Raw genomic sequence first — 24,499 nt, forward strand, 5'->3', positions numbered from 1 at the left:
TTTGGTCAATGACATGAGACAAAGTATATGTGAATTTGAAAGTATGAAAAGTGAATTTACTCTGTAAATCTTCACCCAAATCCTAATTAAAAAAAAAAAAAACAGTTTAGAACCTGTCATTATATAACGTGAGACTTTACCATCTCTGCCTTCTATAAACCCTACAACATACTATAAGATCAGTGAACACCCCAAAATATGATCTCTTGCACAACTAATTGCACCAAATTGGCTTTATGTAGTTTGCTGACAGGCACATAGTGACAGTCATGAGAGAAACCCAGTCCATGAATCCAAGTCAGGTGATCTGGCAAATACTCTATACTCAGAACTCTCCTGTTAGGAAGGTAATGTAAATCCACTGGAGGTGATTTTTTTTTTTTAATTTTTATTGTGATTTGGGTGAAAGTTTACAGAGTAAATTCATCCTCCATACAGCAGTTCACATATACTTTGTCTCATGACATTGACTGCAATATCCCACAATGCAACAGCTCTCACTACAGGTGATCTTACATGGGGTTAGGGGTGAAGTCATATCATGAAGGTGACTTGAACCTGTTTGCCATAACACTTCATAAGGGAAAATTCTGGTAACCCCTGGAGTAAGGGAGAATGGAGTTTACGTAACTATCACCCACAAAAACCTAAACCAAATCACTGCCATTAAGTCAATTCTGATTCAAAATGACCCTATAAGGCAGAACAGAACTACCCCATAGTGTTTCCCAGGCTGTGAATCTTTACGGAAGCTGATTGCCTCATCTTTCTCCCACTGAGTGGGTAGTAGGTTTGAATAGCTGACCTTTTGGTTAGAAGCCAGCTGCTTTAACCACTGTACTACCAGAACTCCTTAATATCATCTATACATATATTTTAATATTTTTTAAAAAGAAATAATTCATGCGGTACATCCAAGGGGTTAGGCATCCTTCCATCTTTCTTCCCCTCACTTAATATCCATTGAACACCTTCTATGTATGAGGTACCATACTTGGCACTGGAGGTGGAGAAGGGAAGAAGATAGCAAAGCTCCTTGCCCTTGGGAGGCTTATATTCTATAGAGGGAGGAAGCTAATAAATAAACTTTCATACAAATATACCATATAATGATCAGTGGGAACAAATGCAAAAAATAAGACAGGGTAGGGGCTGAGAGTCACAGGGTAGAGAGGGAACAACTCTAGATGGCATGGTCAAGAAAGATCTCTCTGAGGAGGTGATGTTTGCACAGAGACCTGAATGATAAACAGACATATGGAATATCTGGAATTTGAAATTTCTGGGCTGAGATAAAGCAAGATGAAGTCCCTGAGACAGGACTGCTGGAATGAGTGACAGAAAGGAGACAACGAGCTACTTCAAGGAGTTGAAATTTAATTCAATGCTGACAGGAAAATGAAGGAGTTGGGCAGACTTGTTTGAGTTCTAAATTAGCCTCCTATTAGCTGTGTGATGCTAGAAAAGTTAGTTGACCATTCTGATCTGTATTTTCCTTATCTGGACATTCATAATGATGCTTTTTTCCCAAGATGACATGAGATGTTGCCTATAAATTGTTTATAAAAGTACCTAATACAGAGTACAGGGTTACTAGGTAATAATCATTGTTGTTATTGTTGGGACATTATTTTTGTGGAGCACACTTCCTCTGAGAAGCTTAAAGTCATTCTTACTATTACTTATAGTCTTGCTAAAGAAATAAGTTCCTGGCATTTTCCTCTAATTCAGAAGAGCCACTGCTTTAGATTAAACTGAGGATAACTTCCACGGTAAAAATTACTCTGGCTCTAAGAAGCTGTGTTATGGGCTAGCATTATCTGTTGTTGTTGTTGTTATGTGCCGTCGAGTCGGCCCCGACTCATAGCGACCCCTCTTTGGGTTTCCGAGGCAGTATCACTACGGAAGTAGGATTGCCCAACCTTCCTTCCGAGGAGTGGCTGGTGGGTTTGAACTGCCAGCCTTCTGGTTAGCAGTCAAGTGCTTTAGCCACTATGCTACATCTATATATAATGCATCTATGCTATGCATTATCTAGAAGTCTGTATTTTTAAGAACATGAATTAGAACAATGTATGGCTCCCAACTGTTTATTTTGTCAGATTTGAAAATTTTCAAAACAAACAAGACTAACATCTATTATAAATAAAAAACCAAACTCAACGTCTCGAGTTGGATCCGATTCATAATGACCCCTCCTTGGGTTTCCAAGGCGCTAACGCTAGGGAAATAGATTGTCCAATCTTCCTTCTGAGGAGTGGCTGAAAGGTTTGAACCACAAGCCTTCTGGGTAGCAGTCAAATGCCTTAGGCACTACACCACCAGAGCTTCCTTCTATTATAAACAGTATTTCATAAAAGAAAGGCTATTTAACACCAAATAATCTCAGAAAAGGGCAATTCCTCCCTAGAAAAGTCACTTTCCATGATCCTCTCTATAGATACTTATATATTACATATACATTATTATATGTCATTATTATAATTTATTAATATATACATGATCATTATGCGTTATTGCATATTATACATATATGTGCAGATGTGTGTAAGTATGTATGTGTATTTGCCCTGACCTCTGTGTATGTGTGTACATACATAGATATACACACACATACATACATGCACATGTCCCTGTGTGTGTATGTGTAAGCATGTGGGTATGACAAAGTACATGCCTGTTTGCCTGGACCTCTAGGTGTTTATGACTACATATGTTGTTATTGTTGTTAACTGCCATTGATTTTGACCCATGGTGACCCCATGTGCTACAGAATAGAATTGCTCCACAGGGTTTTCTTAGCTGCAGTATTAATGGAAACCGACTGCAGGTACTGTCTTCCATGGTACCACTAGGTGGGTTTGAATCACCAACCAACCTTTAAGTTACCAGTTGAGTTGACCAGTTTGTACCACCTAGGGACCTGTATGTGTATGTGTATGTGCATAAATGCACCCATGTATACATACACACACTTATATATGCATGTATATATAAACATAGGTACACACATATGTCAAAATGTGTTTATATGCACAAGTCTACGTGTATCTGTTTGCCCAGACTGCTCTCAATGTATACACATATATGTATGTATGCGTATGTGTGCAAGTGTGCACATATTTGTGCAGACCTCTGTCAATATATACATTTGTGCATATGTGTATATAAGCACTGTGCATATTTGCCTGCACCTCTCTATGTACACATGTATGTACACATGTGTGCATGTCTGTGAGTGCGAATTTGTCCTTATTTTTCTCATTTTACTGCAGAGTAGTGAGCATCTCACTTGAGTGGACACACTTCCGTTGGCTTCTGTTTACAATCACTGCTCTAGATGACCGAGGTGAGATTAGTGCCACAAACAGAAAGAGAACTAAAGTAGGTTCAGCTGGCCCTTTACGAAAGGTGTGGCTTACTGAGTAAAGAGTAAAGCTTGCATGTATCTGACCTGCCGGGACGATAACTCTGCGCTCGTTCGTGGTCATGTTTGGGGGTGGAATGTGCTTCTCCTCCATGTAGCTGCCGTAGTTCATCCCCACTGTGTCTGGACTGCCCACCATCTTCCCGCCTTTTGCCACGCTGCATTCATCAGGGGAGTTCCTGGAGGAGGAGGAGAAGAAGGTAAAGTCTTCCATTATCATTGCAGTCGGAAAGCACGTCTCGTGCATGATTTTTTCCCCTGATGCACAGAGAGAACCAGGGAAGGGAAACATGAAGAAGACTGAGGAAGAAAGGACAAAAAAGAACAAGAGAAAAAGGGCCAACAATGCCCACGCCTTATCCAAGAACAGAGCAGACAAGCATGAAGCAAGCTGTCACTTTTTTAGCTTATTTTCTAAAGTCAATTCTCATGACATTCTTGTTACAAAACTCTATTTGTGGCAACTGATTGGAGACCTTGGAGGGAAGGTGAACTGTGTTGTTTTCACTGTATGAAGGCCAGTAGGTGCACTGCATGCTTGGGTGCTGGAAGGAGGCACTGGAGACACTCATAGCTCAGCAAGGTTTGTTCCAGAACAACCACAACGTTCCTCTTCAAGATCTCAAAATGGAGTCCTTGTGCTGCATGACAAACCTCTGCAGCCAATCTCTTGCTCTGGAGCCTTGAATGGTCACAATGTTCCAAGCTCAAGTGCAAGCAAGAAAGACAGAGAAGGGAGAGAGGCTGGTGTTCTTGGAGCAGCACTGAAGAAGGTTCTAGCAGCCCTGTAGGAATCCTTGGGAAAGGGGATGTGACACTATACAGATGCAGAAAAGACTCAGAACTGATGCCCTATAGTAGTTCACAATGCTGTTGTGAGTTAGGCACTCCACTCATTCAGATAAAAATGAATCTGCCCTTTCGGCAAAAGATGAAAGGGAACTTTTTTTAAAAAAAAAAAAGAAAGTGAGATTTGAAAACTAAAGGATGTGGTGAGATCATACCTAATAGGGAAATTCCAAATAAAAAATCTAGCTTAACCAGAAAACAGAAAAATATGTCAATACTACCTTCTTAGATGGTTTTAACCCCATGTCATCAATGCTGAGAAGTTTTGATACTTGGGTTTTATCCTCTAAGCCTCCAAAGCTTACCCACCACATAATTTTTCAAATTCTATGAAGGGCCACTGGATTTTTGATCTCTGGTCCAAAGACGGAAGCCCTAGAAGTTGTGAGTTCTATCCCAATTAACCCTTGATTGTCTCCTCTATACCTCATCAGTTGGAGTTTTTTGGTGAACTTGTAGAATAATAGAACTGTAGGTCTGGCATGGACTTGACTTTTGAGAATGAGAACATCAAAATCATCTGAGGCAGGAGGACACCCTATGGATGGGACTGTGGATAGGGAAGGTTATTCCAGACCCAAAGGCCATGGTAGGGGTGTGGACAGGAAGAGCAGATGGAGGGCCCTGTGCATTGGAAAGAGTTATCTCAGTGTCTGGAACTTTGAAAATATAGGCTTGTTCTCAGCATCATTTACAAATGTATCTGGAGCCCACAGAGGAAGCTAAGTGTTGATAATAAGGAGGGAGCAGGAGACCTGGTTGTAGAGTGGTTTAGTGCATAGCTGCTAACTGAAAGGTCAACAGTTTGAACCTACCAGCCACTCTGTGGGAGGAAGATGTGGCAGTCTGCTTCTGTAAGTCTTGGAAACCCTATGAGGCAGTTCTACTCTCTCCTATAGGGCCTCTGTAAGTCAGAATCCACTTGACAGGAGTGGTTTTGGTTTGAGTTTAGCTAACAACTGGGGATAGAAGTTAGAGGCAGGGTCCAGGTCAGGAAAGACTAATGTCCTACCACCAGCCTAGAAATACACAGCCTTGCTCGGCTGCACCCTACAGCTGTACTAACATGAAGGAAATTGAAAAATAATAATGGTCTGCGTTCCCATGGTGCAGATCTTTATATTTCCAACACTGTCCACACATGTAGTATTTCCTCTTGATGCTTTTTTTTCCTGGCTTCAGACATTTATCTCTAAAAGACCCATCCGAATATCAAGACACAGAATATCTTTATTCGAGACTTTGTTTCCTATTCCCTTGGAAAATTCCATCAGCTGAGTGAAGTAAGTGAGTATGTTATGGTGCATTTGTCTCATGGAACAAAGTTAGCAGGGAAGGAAAAGTTAGAGGGATTTAATTCCTTAAGAAAAAAGACTAAATGCTACCTGGGTGATAAGCGTAACTTCAGGAAAAATGATAAATTCTCGGATGAGCTTTGTTCAGACTCACTCATTCACTAATCCACTAAAGTAGTTTTTATTGAGTTCTTGCTGTATACAAGGCACCATGCAATCTCTTCTTCAGCCAAGCAGTTAACCTTTAAAAGGTTAAAGGCCAAAGGGATGTACAGAAATGTAGAAATAGGGGACACCGGGAATTATGGGCCTTTCAGACCAATTCTTTGGTTTTCTTTTAGTCCTTAATAGTTTAATTTCCACATCTGAGAATGAGAATTCTAGGCAAGAGGTTTCCTATAGCATTAAAACAGATCCCCCGACAAATTCTGAGATGTGATAAGCTATTCAATTGCTTTTTGCCAGCACTTCCAAAAATGTGTGTAAATATTTAAAGTTGGGGGCCATGTTCAATGAGCTTTCTTCATTTTTGTCTTATAACCACAAAACATAATCCATCTCATTAAGTTTTCCCATCTCAGCTTCCCCTGTGGCAAACCAGCAAAATGAGACCAACAGACCTTATTTTAAAAACTTTCACCTTTGGGAAAATGAACAAAATTATCTTTATTCTCTTATATTTTGTTTCAGCTTCAGAGAAAGATAATATGGAGCCATGGTTTCAATTATTTTTGTGGGTTTTGTAGTAAATAGTAAAAAATAATATATTGGTTAATAAGTATTAACTACTTATTTGTTGATATATTATAATTATTAATTACAAAATAAAAATTTTAATTATTAACTAATTAAAAAAAACCCTCACTGCCATCTAGTTGACTCTGACTCAGAGCAAGCCCCTTTGGGTTTCCGAGGCAGTAAATCTTTACAGAAGTAGATTGCCCAGTCTTCATTCCGATTAAGTAATTGTTAGCTTGCTGTTGTTGTTGTTATGTGCCGTCGAGTCGGTAGCTTATTAATTAATAAATTATGACAGATAAATAAATAAATAGTAGTTTCATAATAAATAGTTTTTGTGATAAATTTAAGGAAACTCCAACCTTAAAGAGGGCACAGGGTCCTACCCACAGTGTCCTAGCTGTGCTGAATCCAAGCAGTTATTCAACAAATGGTTAAATGGGCCCCAGTTGTTTTATTTTCACATTTCAATCATTTGTTAATTCTCTTGAGGAGTCCCTGGGTGACAAAACCAGTTGACACACTTGACTGCTAACCTAAAGGTTAGAGGTTCAAGTCTACCCAGAAGCACCTTGAAAGAAAAACTTGGTGATCTATTTCTGAAAAATTAGCCATTGAAAACCCCATGGGACACAGTTCTACTTTGATACACATGGGGTCACCATGAGTTAGACTTGACTCCATGGCAACCCCCAATTCTCTTGGACAGGGTAACAGCAAAAGTGTAGCCCTTCTGCGTGTGGACACTGACAGTGCTGCAGTTACCCGTCGCTCTGTTCAGAGGCCCTGTGAAGTAGGAGTCAACATCATCTCCACATTTCGAAGGTAGAACCAGAGTACACAGAAAGGAAAGTGCTTGCTCCAGGTTTCAGAGCTCACAGCTGGTAGAACTGATCTTTGAACTTGGGTAGTCAGCATTCAGAGTCTACACTTGTAACCACATACAGACTGCCTCCATAAAGAACAGGGAAGATGTTTTCCTTTAACAGGTAAAATAGACCTTCATTTCAGGAAGTCATCAAGAATTCTGGCTCACACATTGCTCTGGCTTAAAATGTGCATTGCAATACACACTACCATTCCCATTCCAGATCCTATTCCAGCCCTGGGGGACTGCTCACTTCCCAGCACACCAGGTGTGCAACACAACCACAATAGGTAGAAACCTATTCATTGTCATTCAGTCAATGGCAACCCTATGTGTTACAAAGCAGAACTGCTCCATAGGACTTTCTTGGCTATGCTGATTATGGAAGCAGATTGCCAGGCCTTTCTTCTGTGGCATCACTGGATGAGTTTGAACTGCCAATCTTTAGGTTAGTATTCCAATACAAACTCTCTGCATCACTCAGGGAGACAGGACAAGTACAGAGGCATAAATAAGAAACTGAGGCAATTCCTAGAGAAAAAAAAAGCATCATTCAGGTGCATTCATTTAGATACTCCTTAAAATTTTTTTTTTTTTTTTAAATCATGATTCAGATCACTTAAAAGTCTCACTATAAAAACAGCTTCAGCTCTTTGCCCAAATGTGATAAGGAAATAATCACACAACAGAAACCAGCCCCCTTACTTCCTACACTACAACTAAACAACCATTGTGCCTCCTGAGGCTTACGAGTCACCAGGGAGAAACTTCTCACAACAGCTTGGTATTCCATACCAGTCCTGTGCCAAGCACTGCCTAGCTCTTTTAGACAATATCAGAACCACATGTTCTCTATTCCAATAAGACAAGGATTTAGATGTTCAATGTATTGCTTTTAAAATGTATATATTAAAAATCATCCTTATAAATACTGCGTTCTTAGTACATGCCTACGGTTTTATAGCAGTTTCTGTGAAAATTGTGAGGTTAGAGCAGTTGCTTGCTAAATGGATAACCATTTGGTGAAAATGAAATGTCTGTGTCTTATTGTTTGGGGCTTATATTTCTTTCCCTTTAAGGACATATAAAAATTATAGTGTCTTAACCATGTTCTCAAAAATGTCAGGGATCTATGGGCAGAACAGAACTTGCTCCATAGGGTTTTCAAGGCTGTGAGCTTTTGGAAACAGATGGCCAGGGCTTGCTTTCTGGGTGTCTCTGTGTGGATTCAAATCACCAGCCTTTTGGTTAGTCGTCAAGTGCAAAACTATTTGCGCCACTCAGGACAGTCCCATCCAATATGTGATAACCACAGAAAGAGGGAATGGGAGCTGGGAAAACAGCTGCCCGCCTGTGTTCACAGAAGAGAAATTCCACACTGGCCTGGAGTTTAGCACCAAGAGAGGCTGGTTTGGAATGAAGAGTTTAGAGAAAGAATTGGGCAGTCAGACTGGCAAAAAGTGAGTCGTGTCACTTCCTAACACCTCCATGATATCATTGGGGACGCACTACTTGAGGAGTGTAGCCTCTACAGCAATCACACAAATTCCCATGATGTTTGGGCATCATTGTGGTCACCCTGAGAAATACAGAATACTGCAGAAAGGTGACTCAAACCTTCATGATGAGAGAGATGGGCACTGATGTTCCTCTTCTAACAACGAGAGATGTGCCCAGTTAAATTGGTTTATTAAGCCTTAAATAACTAACCTCCCTTCCAGAGACTTGGAGCTCTGGTGGCACAGTAGTTAAAGCAGCCAGCTGCTAACTAAAAGGTCAGTGGTTTGAACCTGCCAGCCACTCTATGGTTGAAAGATGAGACAGTCTACTTCTGTAAAGTTTTACAGCCTTGGAAATCCTCTGGGGCAGTTCTACTCTGCCCTATAAAGCTGCTATGAGTCAGAATAGACTCAATGGCAGTGAGTATGGTTTTTGGTTTTGCTTTCCTCAAAATACTTGAAACTGGAGATGGATTATAAGAATGCATACAAGAACTTAGTGGACATTATGCTGAGTGAAGTAAGTCATTCATGTTGTTGTTGTTGTGTGCCGTCGAGTCAGACCCGACTCATAGCGACACCTTCTTGGGTTTCCGAGGCAGTATCACATGGAAGTAGATTGCCCCATCTTCCTTCTGAGGAGTGGCTGGTGGGTTTGAACCACCAGCCTTCTGGGTAGGAGTCAAGTGCCTTAGGCACTATGCTACCAGAGCTCCCAAGTCATTCATAGAAGGACAAATATAGTATTAGTGCATTATTGTAAAAAGTCAAGGGAAGGTTTATATATGGAAGGAAACTTTCTTTGTTGGTTACCAGGGGTGGGAAGGAGGGGAAGGAACACTGCAAAAAAAAAAAAAAAAAAAAGCACTGACCCATATCACTTTGGTTTTGTGTATTTCACTGTACATAAATTATATTTCAATAAAATGTATTAAAAAAAGAATGCATACAAGAAAAATTAATATAAATAATTGAGGGAATGTAAATTAATTGAAAATAAGGGCAGAAAAGTAACTAATCAAGAGATTAAATCAGTATATCAAGTAAGCTAACAATGGTCCTTTAAAGTCACTAGAGGTAGGACACCAATACATCTTTGAGCTCCCTATTGCCAAGGCAAATGGGAAAGATTCAAAATGTCAATAAGAGAAAAACAAACTAGTTTTTCAGGAGAAGTAAAGCCTTCATGGGCTCAGATTTGAGAGAGTTTCTTGAGTGGCTTCTCATGACAAGAACACCGGTGATATAATAAGCAGTATCCTACTCAGCATCTCATAACAGAACCTCAAAACAGAGCTAAGAACCTTTCACAAAGGACCAGCAAGGGCCAGTCACAAAGAAGGTGTCTAGGCACACAGTTCTCAGCTCCTTCAGCTACAGAAATCAAAAGACTGGGTGATTTCAGCCAATCCTTCATATAGACTCTTCCTTTCTTTTTTCAATTGTGATTTGGGTAGAAGTTTACAGAGAAAATTCCTTTTCCATTCAACAGTTCATACACATTTTGTTTCATGATATTGACTGCAATCACCACAAAGAAACAGCTCTCTTATCACTTCCTCCCTGTGGTTACCTTTTCCCTGTGTCCTTTTTTTTTTTTTTTTTTTTAAACCTTTCATTGTGGTGAGAACATATACAACAAGACATTCACCAACATAACAACTTCCACATTTACAGGTCAGGGACACTGATGACATTTTTCAAGTTGTGCCACCATTATTGCTATTCTTTTCCAAAATATTCCACCACCATTAGCATAAACTCAATGCCTCCCAAACAAAAGCTTTACCTTTCCCCCTCCCTCATACCCCTCAATAACCATTAGTAATCTTTAGTGTATGTATGTATGTACGTATGTATGTGTGTGTGTGTGTGTGTATACATATATATTTATATATGTGTATATATATATATATAATCTGTTTTTTCAATCTATCTAGAAATTCTCCCTCTCTTCCCCTCCCCTCCCTCATACCCAACAAAGAAAGTTTCTTTCTATCTATAAACCTTTCAGGACTTTTTACAGTAGTGGACTAATACAATATTTGTCCTTCTGTAATTGACTTATTTCAGTCAGCATGTTCTCTTAGTTCATCCCTATTATGTGGTGTTTTGCAGATTCTACATTTTCTTTAGGGTTGCATGGTATTCCATTGTGTGTATGTACCACAGTTTGTTTATCCATTCCTTGGTTGATGGGTACTTAAGTTCTTTCCATTTCTTTGCTATTGTGAATAGTGCTGCGAGGAACATGCACATGCCTATATCTATTTGTGTCCTGCCTCTCACTTCTTTAGGATATATACCTCTCCCTCTGTCCTTTTCTCTGCATTCCTGCCCTCTGAGCTTTCTTCCTGTGCAAATGCTGCCTTTCTGATTTCCAACGGTTGATTGTTCTAAGCAGTGGCAGTGTAGCCACCTGGCATAACTGTTTACCTTGTAGACCTAGCTATTGTTTAGTAGAAAGCCACAAGAGTGCCTTCAACTCCAGGTCTGAAGGGTAACTAGGGGCCAAAGTCTTGGGGTCTCTGGTAGCATACTGCCTAAGGCACTTGACTGCTAACCAGAAGGCTGGCGGTTCAAACCCACTAGCCACTCCTTAGAAGGAAGGTTGGGCAATCTACTTCTGTGGTGATACCACCTCGGAAACCCAAGGAGGGGTCACTATGAGTCAGGTCCTACTCAATGGCACATAACAACAACAACATCAAACTAGTAAGCCTGGTCCGATAGATGATGAAGTTTTGTTTCACATTTTTTCTCCCATTCTATCCAGGATCTATTTTGATCCCTTTCCAAGTGGTTGGCAGTGGTAGCCAGGTACCGTCTAGTTCTTTTCTCAAGGTCATGCATACAGACTGCTTCTTGACACTGTTTCTTAGTGAGACCTGGTCAACCAGACAGATCATTGCAAAAGTAAATATAAAAATATTACAGTTAAAGAATTAAGGAAAAAAACCTCAAGAGATATAGTGTTATATATTCTTCTGGCTTTCTCAATGCCATAGTTTCTAGACTTTACATTCAAAATTCTCAGCATTAAATAATGTAATATTTAAGTATTATTAATACATTATGGTGATGCTCAATATATACCCCATCAATAAACAAATCTTTACAGACCTTATTTGATTAATCTTCTGTCTGGTACTTGGCTGCTTACTCATACTAGGGATGGTCCTAAAGGTATTTTTGTGTATTTGTATTATAGTGAATATATGGATGAGGGCAGTAGCAGGTCAGTGGTAAAATTCTCATCTTCCACGAGGGAGACCTGGGGTTGAATCTCAGCCAATGCACAGCATGTATCTCATGCACCTGCCCATCCTTTGGAGGCTTGTGTGTTGCTATGGTGCTGAATAGGTTTCATCAGAGCATCCAGGCTAAGACAAAGTAGGAAGAAAGGCCTGGTGATCTAGGGTTGAAAATCAGGCAATGAAAACTCTATGAATCACAGTCAATGATGGGAATGGTGTAGAAACATCATATGTGTAGTGTTGCCATGAGTTAAGGCCAACTTGACGGTGGCTAGCAACAACTACAACAACTACATATATATAAATACATACATACATATATATAAATACATACATATATATATATATATATATATATATATATGACTCAATTTCATCACTACTGAGTGCTTTTCAGACGCATGTCCTTGGGGTTGCCCTGAAGGCAGACATGGGACAACAGTCCAGATGTCAACCAAGTATGGGCAGCCACACATGAGCAAAGGCAGAACCTCCCAGGAGACTGTGAACATGGCAATGTGTACTTGGACACAACAACAACAACAACATGAGTTTTAATAAGTGTGGTTAAAAAATAGTCGTCTCAATTTAGAGTTAAATACCACGTTTTTCTTCAATATTTCACTGAGGTAACCAATATAAATAGAGGACAAACATTCAGAAATATGAATTCCTGAGCTAAGAAGGCAGAGTGGAAGGGAATAAGACTCAGGTCATGGGTATAAGAAGACAGAAAATTGAGAATCAAGAGAGAAGCTGGACCCTTAGAAAAGCTGTTATTAACTGCCATTGAGTTGTCCCTGGCTCATGGAGAAATGAATGAAACACTACCCAGTTCTTTGCCATCCTCATGATTGGTTGCAGATCAGACTGTTTGACCCAGAGGCCTTCCTTCCTAGTCTGTCTCAGTCTGGAAGCTCTGTTGAAGCCTGTTCAGCATCACAGCAGCATACAAGACTCCACGGCCAGACAGGTGGTGGCTGCGCACGACATGCATGGGTAGGAATTGAACTCAGTCCCTTGCATGGATTGCAAGAATTTGACCAACGAACCACCAATGTCCCCTTATTAGAAAAGTAATCTAATTTTTAAAAATTAAGTGAAACACAGCCTCAGACCACAGCCTCATTTAGCTTTTTCCATACATAATACCTTCCTTTTAAAGAAGTAGTAATATGCCTCCAAAAACATAGTGAGAAATATAAAACTAGAGCTTTGGTTTTTGAAAAGCAAAATAAACTTGTCATCTGACATTCGTTTTCTCACATCAAAGTGTACTTAAGTGGGCCAGATTCCATCATGGAAAGAGCCTGCAGTGAAATGACACAGACATGGCCATTAGCTTGATGAGGATGGAGCCCAAGTCTACACTGTTGTCTCTGACCGTAGTGAGTGTGAATGGATCTCATTTATCAAAGAATGTCACCAAATACAGCCCCCCAGTGACAGACCTGAGATTACTAGACATATTAAATTTGTGACTCACCCTTGCTTCAAAACAGTTACTTAAGAGATACTCAGGTTTTAGAGAATCCTAATGCAAGTCAAAATGGAATTTGGGAGAACAGTATATCCTCTTCTCCAAGCTGATAGGAGCAAACCCTCAAACTTATTGAAAATATACCCATTCTTCAAGACCCATCCTTCTTCCTGTTCCTCAGGTTAAATACCATATGCTTCTCCCCAACACCATTGCCTTTGTCTCCATCACATGCTGGTGGAGTATTCTGAGCTTTACTTCCAAAGTATCCTCTACCCCACCACCACAGTGATCTTCCCAAACATAGCTTCAGTTAGGCCACTTCCAATTTAATCTCTTCCTTGGTTCATTGTGCTGGGTTCATCTCTATAACTTGTGGATGTAATACACATTTGGGAATAGGGTTTTCTTTATAATATTAATGAGGCTATACCACTGTATCCTAAACCTAATAATTTCTGAGTTATAAGGAACAGCACAGACAAAGAAACAAGGAAGCACAGACAAGGGGAAGATAGATACCATGAGAAGATCACCTAGGAACCAAGGAACACTGGGGCTATAGCAGCTGAGACAAGGACTTCCCCATAGCCTACAGAGAGGGACAGAGCCTTCTCCTAGAACCAGTGCCCTGAATTTGGACTTTTAGCCTTCTAAACTGTGAGAAAATAAATTTCTGTTCTTTATAGCCACCCACTCATTTCTATTACAGCAGCACTAAGAGATTAGAACAACGCCTTAGGATAAAATCCAACCTCCATAGATTCTCTCTGGTGATCTGACCCTGACTCACCTGATTTATTCATTCATTTAACAAATATTTATTGAACTTCTACTGCTCCAGGTGATTGAGATACGTCAATACTCTTGTTTTCATGGAGCAGGCATTCTAGTGTTCAAAGCCTCTTCCTCCCTTACCAACTCTACACACTTTGCTCTTGAAGACCACATCACACATCACACACTGCCCCTTTCTCCCCCTGTGCTTTTGCTCTTGCTATTCTCTCTGCACTTGGCACATGCAGTATTCACCTGTACAAGCTCACCTCTAAGGTCACATTCTCTATGAGCCTTTTCTGGGTCTCTAAAGACACTGTCTCCTTCACCCCTCCACCAATCTCTGTATTTGCTCAATAAATGTCTATAGAATGAAAAACTGGATGAGTGAATGTTTATGAATGAGTCTCCCCAACTATACAATAAGTTGCTGCTAAAGAGGCAGGGAGGCGATATCTTCTGACCTTCTCCAACTATACAAGAGGACGACAGAATCACCATCAGCAGCCCAAGGCATGTTCCTATGAGGCCAGACATCCCGCCACCCTTCAGCCTTCTTACCAACTTTGACACCACCGTCCCTCCTGCGGCACTTACCACCTCTTTGCTGGGTTCAATAATTTGCTGCAGTGTCCAAAGAATTCACAGATTATGGGGTTTATTAGGGAAGTAAAAGGCTACAATTCAGGTTCAGGAACACGCTCAGGATACAGTTCTTCGATCGGGACACTCTCCCCTCTGCTGTGCCCTTAGACATGCCTCTCTGGCCCTTGGCCTCTTGGCATGGCCTCTGCCTCTGTGGGCCAGGTAAGCCTGCTGCCTGCTCTGTCCTGTGCCTCTTGGTTCCACTGCCACTGTCACTTATCCAAGCTTCTCTCTCAGTCAGGCATCTCTCAGCTAGGAGTCTCTCTCAGCCAGCAGTGAGCTTTCCCCTTCTGCCTCTAGGATGGCTTATTTTAAGCCTGGCAGAGTGGCAAAACTAACCAATTGCAACATCAGAGTTCTACACACATGAGAGAGAGGGAACTTTCTCAGAAGATTACTTCCTGCTGCTCCAACAGAAATACCCCATGTGGATGACTTTGACAATCAGGAGTTTAAAAGCAGCTACTCAGCTGCCTATGGCAAATTTCACCACTGAATTAATTGCCAGTCTCATTATAGGAAATAACTACCAGCTGCCCCGCCAAGTTGACATGTATTTGCATGGTCCCACGCTGTAGTCTGGTGGGAGTTATAAAGACTATGGCTAGAGAAGCCATACTTTGCAACTCACTACACCAAAGCTGTTTATCTCATAACTGTGGTGCAATAAAAAGCCCCTATCTTAGAATCAGGAAGCCTACATTGACCTTGACTGACCTTAGGGAAGTCACCTAACTTCTTGCAGTCAAACTTTTTCATTCACAGAATGGACCAAAAGTCACCTTTGAGAGTGCTATGAAGACAACATGAGATGTGTGTTGAATATGCTTCTGCAAACTGTAAAGCACTAAACAAATTAACACAGAAACATTCTGTGTTTATGTATGTATGCATGTGTGTGTGCATGCACACACATATGTGTTTTTTGTTAGACCTTGGTTCCAAATTACACCTCAGTAGACTACTGATATGGGAGCTCTAGTGGCACAGTGGTTAAAGCATATGGCCACTAACCATAAGGTTGGCAGTTCAAACCCACCAGCCACTCTGCAGAAAACAGATGAGGCTGTTTGCTTCTGTAAAGATTTACAGCCTTGAAAGCCCTATGGGGAAGTTCTATTCTGTCCTATAGGGTTGCTACGAGTCAGAATTGACTTGATGGCAGTGGCTGGGTTTTAGACCCTTGATGTGGGTAACCAAGCTAGTTAATATTTACTACTGTGCTGTCTTTAGCCTGTTAACTGTTTCTTAGAGTATCACCTTCCTAAATATTCTCTTTAGTTTATTAGGTTATTTCATGTTCAGATGAACGTGGTGATGAAGCTACATGGGACCAATATAAAGGGCTTTTTTTGGCAGCTCTACCTTAAGAGGCCCAAAAGTTCAATTCTGCAAGAGGGCCCCCACAAGGAAGCTTGGAGGGACAAGTCTTCTAGGTCTTTCTCAAACCTGAATGAAAATAAACACCTTCTCAGGTGGTTTTCTTCCTAAGGGTCCTAAAAGCACACACTTAGTCCTAATCTAGTGAACAAATTCCAAATCAAGTTTCATGGTATGAAGTTTAGAACTGAGGCAAAGTCACCACAAAAGATATTTTTAGGACCCCAGACAAGGAGGAGATTGTCTAGAGAGCTCCAGGATAATTTGTGGGTCTGTTTTATTTCTGAATCATCGAGGGAAAAGAGCAGTGGAAAAGCTGGTTCAGACCCCATGGCCAGAGCAGGGGCAGAGCTCAGCAGTGATTCATGGAGAACCCTCTGCTCAAACTGAAACTGTAGATGTTTGTCTTCACAGCTGCATGTTATTTTTACCCTTACTAAATATTCTCTCCTACACCTGGAATTTCAGCCTCTTCCCACCAGCTCTGCTCCCTTCCCCCATCCCCAAAGCAACTGAGGACAAAATTAATTAAAAAGTCACTACCAACTCACCAACAGTTAGTTCTTTGTCCCTGAAAGGGACTTCAAGTTGTCCCAAGAAAGTTTCATTTTTTAAGTATGTATTTCTCTTTACAGTTGAAAACTGGGTATCAGCAAGACCACACAGCATTTAAATCCTAAAAGGCTGTGAGGAAATGCATCATTTGGGGGATGCAATTTATTTTCAATGTAATGTGCTATAGAATATGTTACCTCCAAATCGTTAAATGAGGAAAATCAAAGGTACTATCTTCTGAAGCTTAAGAAATCTTTTTTACTTGTATGAAATAATTTCATTTTTTCAGAGAGGAAAGGAGTAAATCCAATAGTCATTATAGTGCTTCAGGTTTTTATTTTCATAACAGGCTATGTAAATTCTGGTTAACCAAAATGATTTACTTTCAAGAGAGAAAATGCCAAAGCAGTCTCGCTCTCCCTGCTGACAATTCCCACAGTGAGCTGATGGAATTAAGGTGCATCTTAAATAAAGAGCACAATTGTTTGTTTTTATTATTATTTTTTTGTACTAATCTTTTCTTTTTATTGTGGTGAAAATATACATAACAAAACATATGCCATCTCAACAATTTCTACAGGTACAATTCAGTGACATTTGTTACATTCTTCAGCTCCGATGGTCTCTTTTTCTGCAAGAAGATGTCAATCCATGTGACATCACAAGAGATAGCAAAGGCGACAAGTGACAACTAAGGAGAACGGGGAGCCCTGGGTGGTACTAGTGGGGAATGTGCCCAGCTGCTAACCATAAGGTTGGAGCTTTGTGTCCACCGAGAAGGGCCTCAGAAGAAAAGCGTGGCAATCTGTTTCTGAAAAATCAGCTACTGAAAACTTTATGGAGCACAGTTCTACTCTGACACACACGGGGTCAGCATGAGTTAGAGTCAATTCAACAGCAACTGGCTATTTGCTGTTAAGACACCTCTCGACAATCAGCCATGAGGCACCAGAGGGGCAGCATTCATATGGAGGGAAAGCTGGACAGATAGGAGTGCCTAACTAAGAAGGGCACAGGGATGGGGCGGGGTCACAGAGAAGGGAGGGGAGGAGAGTGATTAGGGTTGGGGATGGTAATCAGGGAGTGGAACCAAATGTACACAAACTGCTGAATGTAAAACAAAATCTGCTCTGTAAATCTGCAACCAAAATATAATTTAAAAAAAAAAGACACCTCTTGAAGTTAATGTAAAGGTGAAATGTAAGCTGAACTTTGGTAATAAAATAAGATGAAAGTAAGTTTTAAAAATTTTAATATATACCAGAAGTCAAAAGGCAGTTGGTGCTTGGTTTCAATGACTCTTCGAAGACAACAGAGAGAACGTTATTGCTTATACGTCACACCTGGAGGAAATGTTGCTGTTTCTGCTAGCACAAAAAGAGATGCCCATTTAAATGAAGAAACCCCAAGGGAACAAAAAAAAGAGCACAGTTCTAGGGTCATTTAGTTTTTTATTCTATAGAATAAACAGACATGTGGACTTGAGAAAATTACAAACATGTTTGGAAACTGAACAGTCTTCATTATTAAAATGAGAATAATATTAATATCTCTGCATAGATTAAGGGAGCTCTGGTAGCGTAGCGCCTAAGGCACTTGACTGCTAACCAGAAGGCTGATGGTTCAAACCCATCAGCCACTTCTACTCCTCGGAAGAAAGGTTGGGCAATCTACTTCTGTAGTGATAGAAGCTCGGAAATCCAAGGAGGGGTCACTATGAGTTGGGTCCGACTTGACAGCACATAACAACAACAACAGCATAAATTAAGTATCAGATGATATACCGCATCCTGAAATCTATTAATAAATCATAATGTGTTTTGGAAATAGTGAGACTGTGATTCCTCCCTGAGTGCTTTGGCTCCTACCCCAGGGGAGTGGATCCTACCCTCATCTTGCTATCCTGTGCCCTGAGCATCCCTCTGTACTTGTCCTTAGCACAGGATCTCACAGAATTTTTGTCACCTTAACCCATCTTTGTAGTGGCTAATGCTGTACATGGCACATACTAAACCAAAGCCACACTTACTGCCATCGAGTCAATTTTGACCCACAGCGACCCCTCCTTGGGTTTCTAAGACAGTATCTCTACAAAAGTAGATTGCCCAGTCTTCCTTCCAAGAAGTGGCTGGTGGGTCTGAACTGCCAACCTTCTGGTTAGCAGTGAAATGCCTTAGGTACTAGGCTACCAGAGCTCAGAAAGCACCAAATAATGGTGGTTTAATGCAGGGGTTTTCAACCTCGCCACTACTCACATTTGGGCAGATTCGCTCTTTATCACTGGGGACTGTCCTGTGAACTATAGGATGCTGAGCAGCATCCCTGGCCTCTACCCACCAGATGCCAGCAGTACCCTCCCCCAGTGTCTCCAGATATTTTCTAATCTACCCTGGATAAAAATCACCTCTGGTTGAGAACCACCCATTTAATGAATCAAGATCTACTGAATGCAGGCAAGGAAGCAGGAACCTACCTATTTTACCTGGTGTTTATTAAACTCAGGTTCACATCTTCAATGTCTTAGCTGATGCTCAGAGAGGGCTGGGCTCTAATCCCAGTTTCCTAGTTGTGGTTGTCCATGTCTTATCTGGGATGTGTCCCTCAAACCTTGGAGTCATTCTCACTTCCTTGAACCACATTCACTATCAGAGAACATCAGTTCTACCTTCAAAATAAAGCCAGAATCCAATCACCTCTCTCCCCTCCATCTCTACCACCCTCATGCTGGCCTCCACTATCCTTCCCCAAGATTCCTGCAGGGGCCTAACTGGTCTCTCTGACTTCAACACAGGAGCAAAGACAGATTCTGCCAAAGCTGAATAGCATCACATCCTTCATGCTGAAAGTCCCCCAGAGGTTTTCTAACTCACACAGCTGAAAGTCCAAGTCACTCAATGGCCCATGATCTCTCTGACCTCATTCCCTCTTCCCCTTGATCATTAACCCTCAGCCACAATGGTCTCCTGGCTGTCCTTGAACACACCAGCCTGTTCAAACCTCAGGGCCTCTTTACTTACAATTCTGTCTGTCCAGAATATTCTTCTGTTGCTCCCTCACTACCTGTGGAGCTTTACTCAAATGTCATCTTCTCAGTGGTGGCCTTTGCAGAACACTCTAGCTAAAGCTTCCACCCCTTGATCCGCTTTATTTTTCTCCTTAGCACTTGCCACCATCCCACCCCCCTGTCTCTCTCTCTCTCTCTCTCTCTCTCTCTCTCTCTCTATATATATATATATACACACACATACACATATATATATTATGTGTGTGTGTATATATATATATGTATATATATATATATACACATACATATATACATATAATATATATTTTTTACATATATGTGTGTGTGTATATAAATATATTTCACTTAGTTACTTGTTTAATTGCCTTTTTCCCACTTATCGGGAACTTCATGAAGCAGAGGCAACATAGAACTCCTGCCTGAGTTTCCAGCCTGCCAACCTGCCCTATGAATTTTGGACTCACAATTATATGAGCCAATTCCTTAAAATTTTCTCTTTTCTCTCTGTCTCTCTGTTTCTCTCTTTCTCTCTCTGTCTCTCTGTTTATCTCTCTCTGTTTCTCTCTCCCTCTCTCTCTCTATATATATACACACACACACACACACACACATATATATATATACACACACACATACATATATGTGTGTGCGCGCACACACATACACACGCAAATGGAACCAGTAGGTTTACTGGTTCTGTTTCCCTGGAGAATCCTGACTGATAAAATAGCTCTGGGGCAGGGTTTGAGAATTTATCTCTCTAACTCTCAGGTGGTGCTGATCCTGGCACCCCTCTTTGAGAACCACTGCATGAAGGAATCCTCGCCTCACCATCTAACAGAATCAACATTAAGTTATGACTCCAGGTGGTCTGGGGACGTTGGGTTAGGGCTGGACTCACAAACACCGTGCACAGACCCAATAGGTTCCATCTACAATTAGCCTCTAGGCAGACTACTTGGGAATACCACGATTCCGTGGACTGCAGAAGGATGAAAGAGATGCCCAATGCAACTTGCTTGAGATCCAGTTAGTCTACTTATTTACAGGGATGGAGGAGAAGCAGCTGCTTTGGACACAGTGCAGCCTACATGCCAATGAGAAGACAATTGTTCTGTGAACCCTCTATGAGTATCTGCTATTTCTTAGCCTATCTTACTAGTCTATAGGGGTTTGAGTCTGAGGTCCTCAAAGTAAGATAAAGCAATCAGCAAGAGATTCACTAGAGGCCAGGCAAGCACCTATATCACCAGCAGAGCTGTTTGTGTGGAATGCACAGAAAAAGCTGGTTTGAGTTTGACTACACACTGACATTTTTCCACTGTGTGAACACTAGAGCATTTTTATGTGTGTGTGTGTGTATGTGAGGGTAAAGTGAAGAAAGGGGAAAGGGAGGGTGGTCATGGACCATTGAAGCTGAGAAGTGATGTCTTGTATATACACAATGTGCTAAATTAGTGTCTGAAAGAAGTCTGCTGTTTGATCCAGCAGCAGCCAGACCACATCCACAATGACTTCCCAGTTGGCTCACAAGGCAGTGGTTTCTTTTTCTTCAGTTTTCCTTCTATTATTTTTTATAGAGACTCTATTATAATGGTAACAGATTGCATTCCACCACTTGTATTTCATTTCAGGAGCTTGTAAGCACAGTGGGTTGAGGTTTTGTAGAATTCTACCACTTGGTTAGGAACTCAGCCCCAAAGCATTTGGCTTTTCCTTCGTGGATAATGGATCGAGAGGGACAGAAGAGAGCCATTCCTAAGCACAGTGTTCCACTGGTGTTATGGATTGAATTGTGCCCCCTTCCTGACCAAAAAAGAAAGAAAGATATATTCAAGTCCTAAACCCCGGTACCTGTGGATATGACCTCGTTTGGAAATGGGGGTCTTTGAAGATGTTATCAGTTACATGAGGTCATACAGGAGTAGTGTGGTCCCAATCCAATAGGTATTGTTCTTATAAAGAAAAGAAACATAGAGAGTGACACACAGAGGAAGGTGGCCATGTGAAAATGGAGGCAGAAATTAAAGTAATGCATCTAAAAGCCAAAGATCATCAAGGATTACTGTCTATGATCAGAACCTAGAGGAGAAGCATGGAACAGATTCTGAGTCTTGAGAAAGAACCAACACTTTTATATTGGTCTTCTAGATTCCCAAACTGTGAGAGAATAAATATTTGATGTTTTAAGCCAACCAGATTGTGGTAATTTCTGATTATCATCCCTCCACCCCTCCACAACTCTAGATCTCAAGAATGAAACCAGTGTGAATGTGTGCCCATGTTCCTGGAAACCAACAAACTGAGTAAGGAGGTGGCTCATGTTATGGCAAGATCAAAGCTGAAGAAAGTACATTTATCCTGTGAAAGAGTAATGAAGAGACGGTTGTCCATCCCAAACCCAATTTTTGATGTACGTAAAGTCCCCTTGGACTTCAGGAGGTATGTGTGCTCCATGAAAGTATACCATACATAAACTCAGAGAAGCCAAAATCAGAAAAAGCCTTCACGCTGAGGCTGAGATCATTTCTTCTTACATAGGCCCTAACTCCCTGGCACATCTGGCATAGGCCCTTCTTGTGAAGGGCGGGATTGTATAATCTCTGGAAGGATTTAGGGAGGTGGAACATTTGTGCTGCGAGCAGGTTCACGTATAGCTCATGGCCCTTAGAACCACGCCCATACCCAGAACCACAACCATACCAAGAACCATGCCCTCCACGTGGCCACACTCACCTCATATACATGTCCACCTCCCAAGAACCACACCCACACCCAGAACCAAGCTCATGTCAGAGAAACACCACCCCTAGTGCCAGAACCACATCTACTCCCAGAACTATGCCTACTCCACAGGGCCATGCCCACAAATAACCATTCCCACCTCCCTAGAACCAACCCCACCCCCTCCTGCAGCATCCCCACTGTGAGCCCCTCCCTGGCAAGATTCCTGTCTCCAAGATCTCTGATTAGCATCCCCCCACCCTCTACCACTCTAGGTCTCCAGAATGAAAGTAGCATAAATGTGTGCCCATGTGCCTTTAATGGAGCTGGAACTGACACACATGAAGATCAGAGGTCACACAGGTACCATCGGCAGACCTGATCTGAGGCAGCCCTCTATCAGCTAGGTCTGCTGCTGCTAGTCCTCCACAAGAGATGCGTGGCTTTGAGCTTTGAGACGTTCCTTCCCGCAGGGCCTCTCAGGCAGCCTGGAGGGCTCTGAAGAGCAGACTCTGACTGCCAACCACTTCGTAGTACTCTGCAAGGTCACAGCCTGAAAGGTCCCCTCATTAACCAATGCATCATCCCTTGTACTACTCCCTGCCCAACCAGGCTGAGCCCTTGGTAACAGGACTGTGCTACCAAAGAAGGCCAGTCTGGAGGCCAGCAATGGAACACCAGACAGGCTCTATACTCCACTCCAGTGGGCACATTTTGTTCTGGGAGGATGAGGTACATTCTACACTGTGCTCTTCTATGTGAGAACTAGCGCATGCTCTGCTGTCTCCCTGGAAGATTTCTGGGCATGGGAAATGGTAACACTGGGTGTGTAGGTGACACCTGGTGTACTGCTCTGTGGCAAAAAGTGCAGAGGTGTCTGAAGCAAATCAGCCCATTTTCTCAGTGGCTGAATTCTCACCTTCCGTGGGAGAATCCCAGGTTTGGTTCCTGTCCAAAGTATTTCATGTGGAGCTACCACTCATCTGTCACAGGGGGCTTATGTGTTGCTAAGATGCTGAACAGACTTCTGCAGAGCTTCCAGACTAAGATGGAGTAGGAAGAAAGTCCTGGTGATTTGCTCCTGAAAATCATCCAATGAAAATCCTATAGATCACAACAGTCTGACCCTCAACCCATCACAGAGACGGCGCAGGACCGGGTGGCATCCTGTTTTGTTGTGCATGGGTTGTGATGAGTCGGACTGACTCCACAGCAGCTAACAGAAACCTCCATTTTCTGCCAAAAAATTATATGGATCAAAGGTAGATGAAGCCAGCCCTGTTCTCATAGACAGCACCTGCCAAGTCAATATCACCACAAATCCATGATAATGAAGACAATGATGTGAATGACTGACACTCAGGACTGACCGGCCAAAACCACAGCACTTTGAAATTTTGCTTTGAAAGCTGTAACTGCATTTTAAAAGTCTATGATGGGAGCATCCTAAGTAATCTCAGAATTCTTTGAGGCCCTGAAAAAGAGCAAGACATTAATATTCCCACTGTTCCTCTGAAGAAGCCCTGGTATGTGATGGTTAAGCACTCAGATGTTCCAACTCTTTCTGTGGCTCTGCCAGAGAAAGCCCTGGTGATCTGCTTCTGTAAAGATTACAGCCTAGAAAACCCTATGCGGCAGTTCTACTCTGTCATGTGGGGTCGCTACGAATCAAAAATCCACTGGATAGCACCTCACAATTGTTAGCTTTCAGGAAAACTGTCCAGCTCCCCTTGAGAAGCATTTTAAGAAACCCTCAATCCCAGTCTCTTCACCTGCTGGACAGAAGAACCACGGAAGAGTCTTCCTCGAGTAACAGGGTTGAGGACATGAGGGATGCTGCCCAGGGAACCATGTCTTACTTGGGGATGAAAGCCCCTCACAGCAAGCTCAAGGGTGCCTGAAGCCCCCATCCAAGTACCTGTGGTAACTGCTATAGCCTGGGAAGGCCACCACCTGCCCCGCTGGTAGGGGGTGGTGTCA

General features: G+C 41.8%; 1 protein-coding gene across 1 annotated transcript in view; it reads right to left on the reverse strand.

Moving 5' to 3' along the window:
• ERG (ETS transcription factor ERG) overlaps positions 1–24,499 on the reverse strand; it is a 113,770-nt gene that overhangs the window by 86,302 nt on the left and 2,969 nt on the right. Inside the window, exon 2 of the mRNA XM_007945543.2 lies at positions 3,455–3,606. Coding sequence (XP_007943734.2) covers positions 3,455–3,606 — 152 coding nt within the window. The remainder of the gene's footprint in view (positions 1–3,454; positions 3,607–24,499) is intronic.

Source organism: Orycteropus afer, unplaced genomic scaffold (assembly GCF_000298275.1).
Source record: "Orycteropus afer afer isolate SDZICR_OR568_19922 unplaced genomic scaffold, OryAfe1.0 scaffold00137, whole genome shotgun sequence".
Classification (NCBI taxonomy): domain Eukaryota; kingdom Metazoa; phylum Chordata; class Mammalia; order Tubulidentata; family Orycteropodidae; genus Orycteropus; species Orycteropus afer.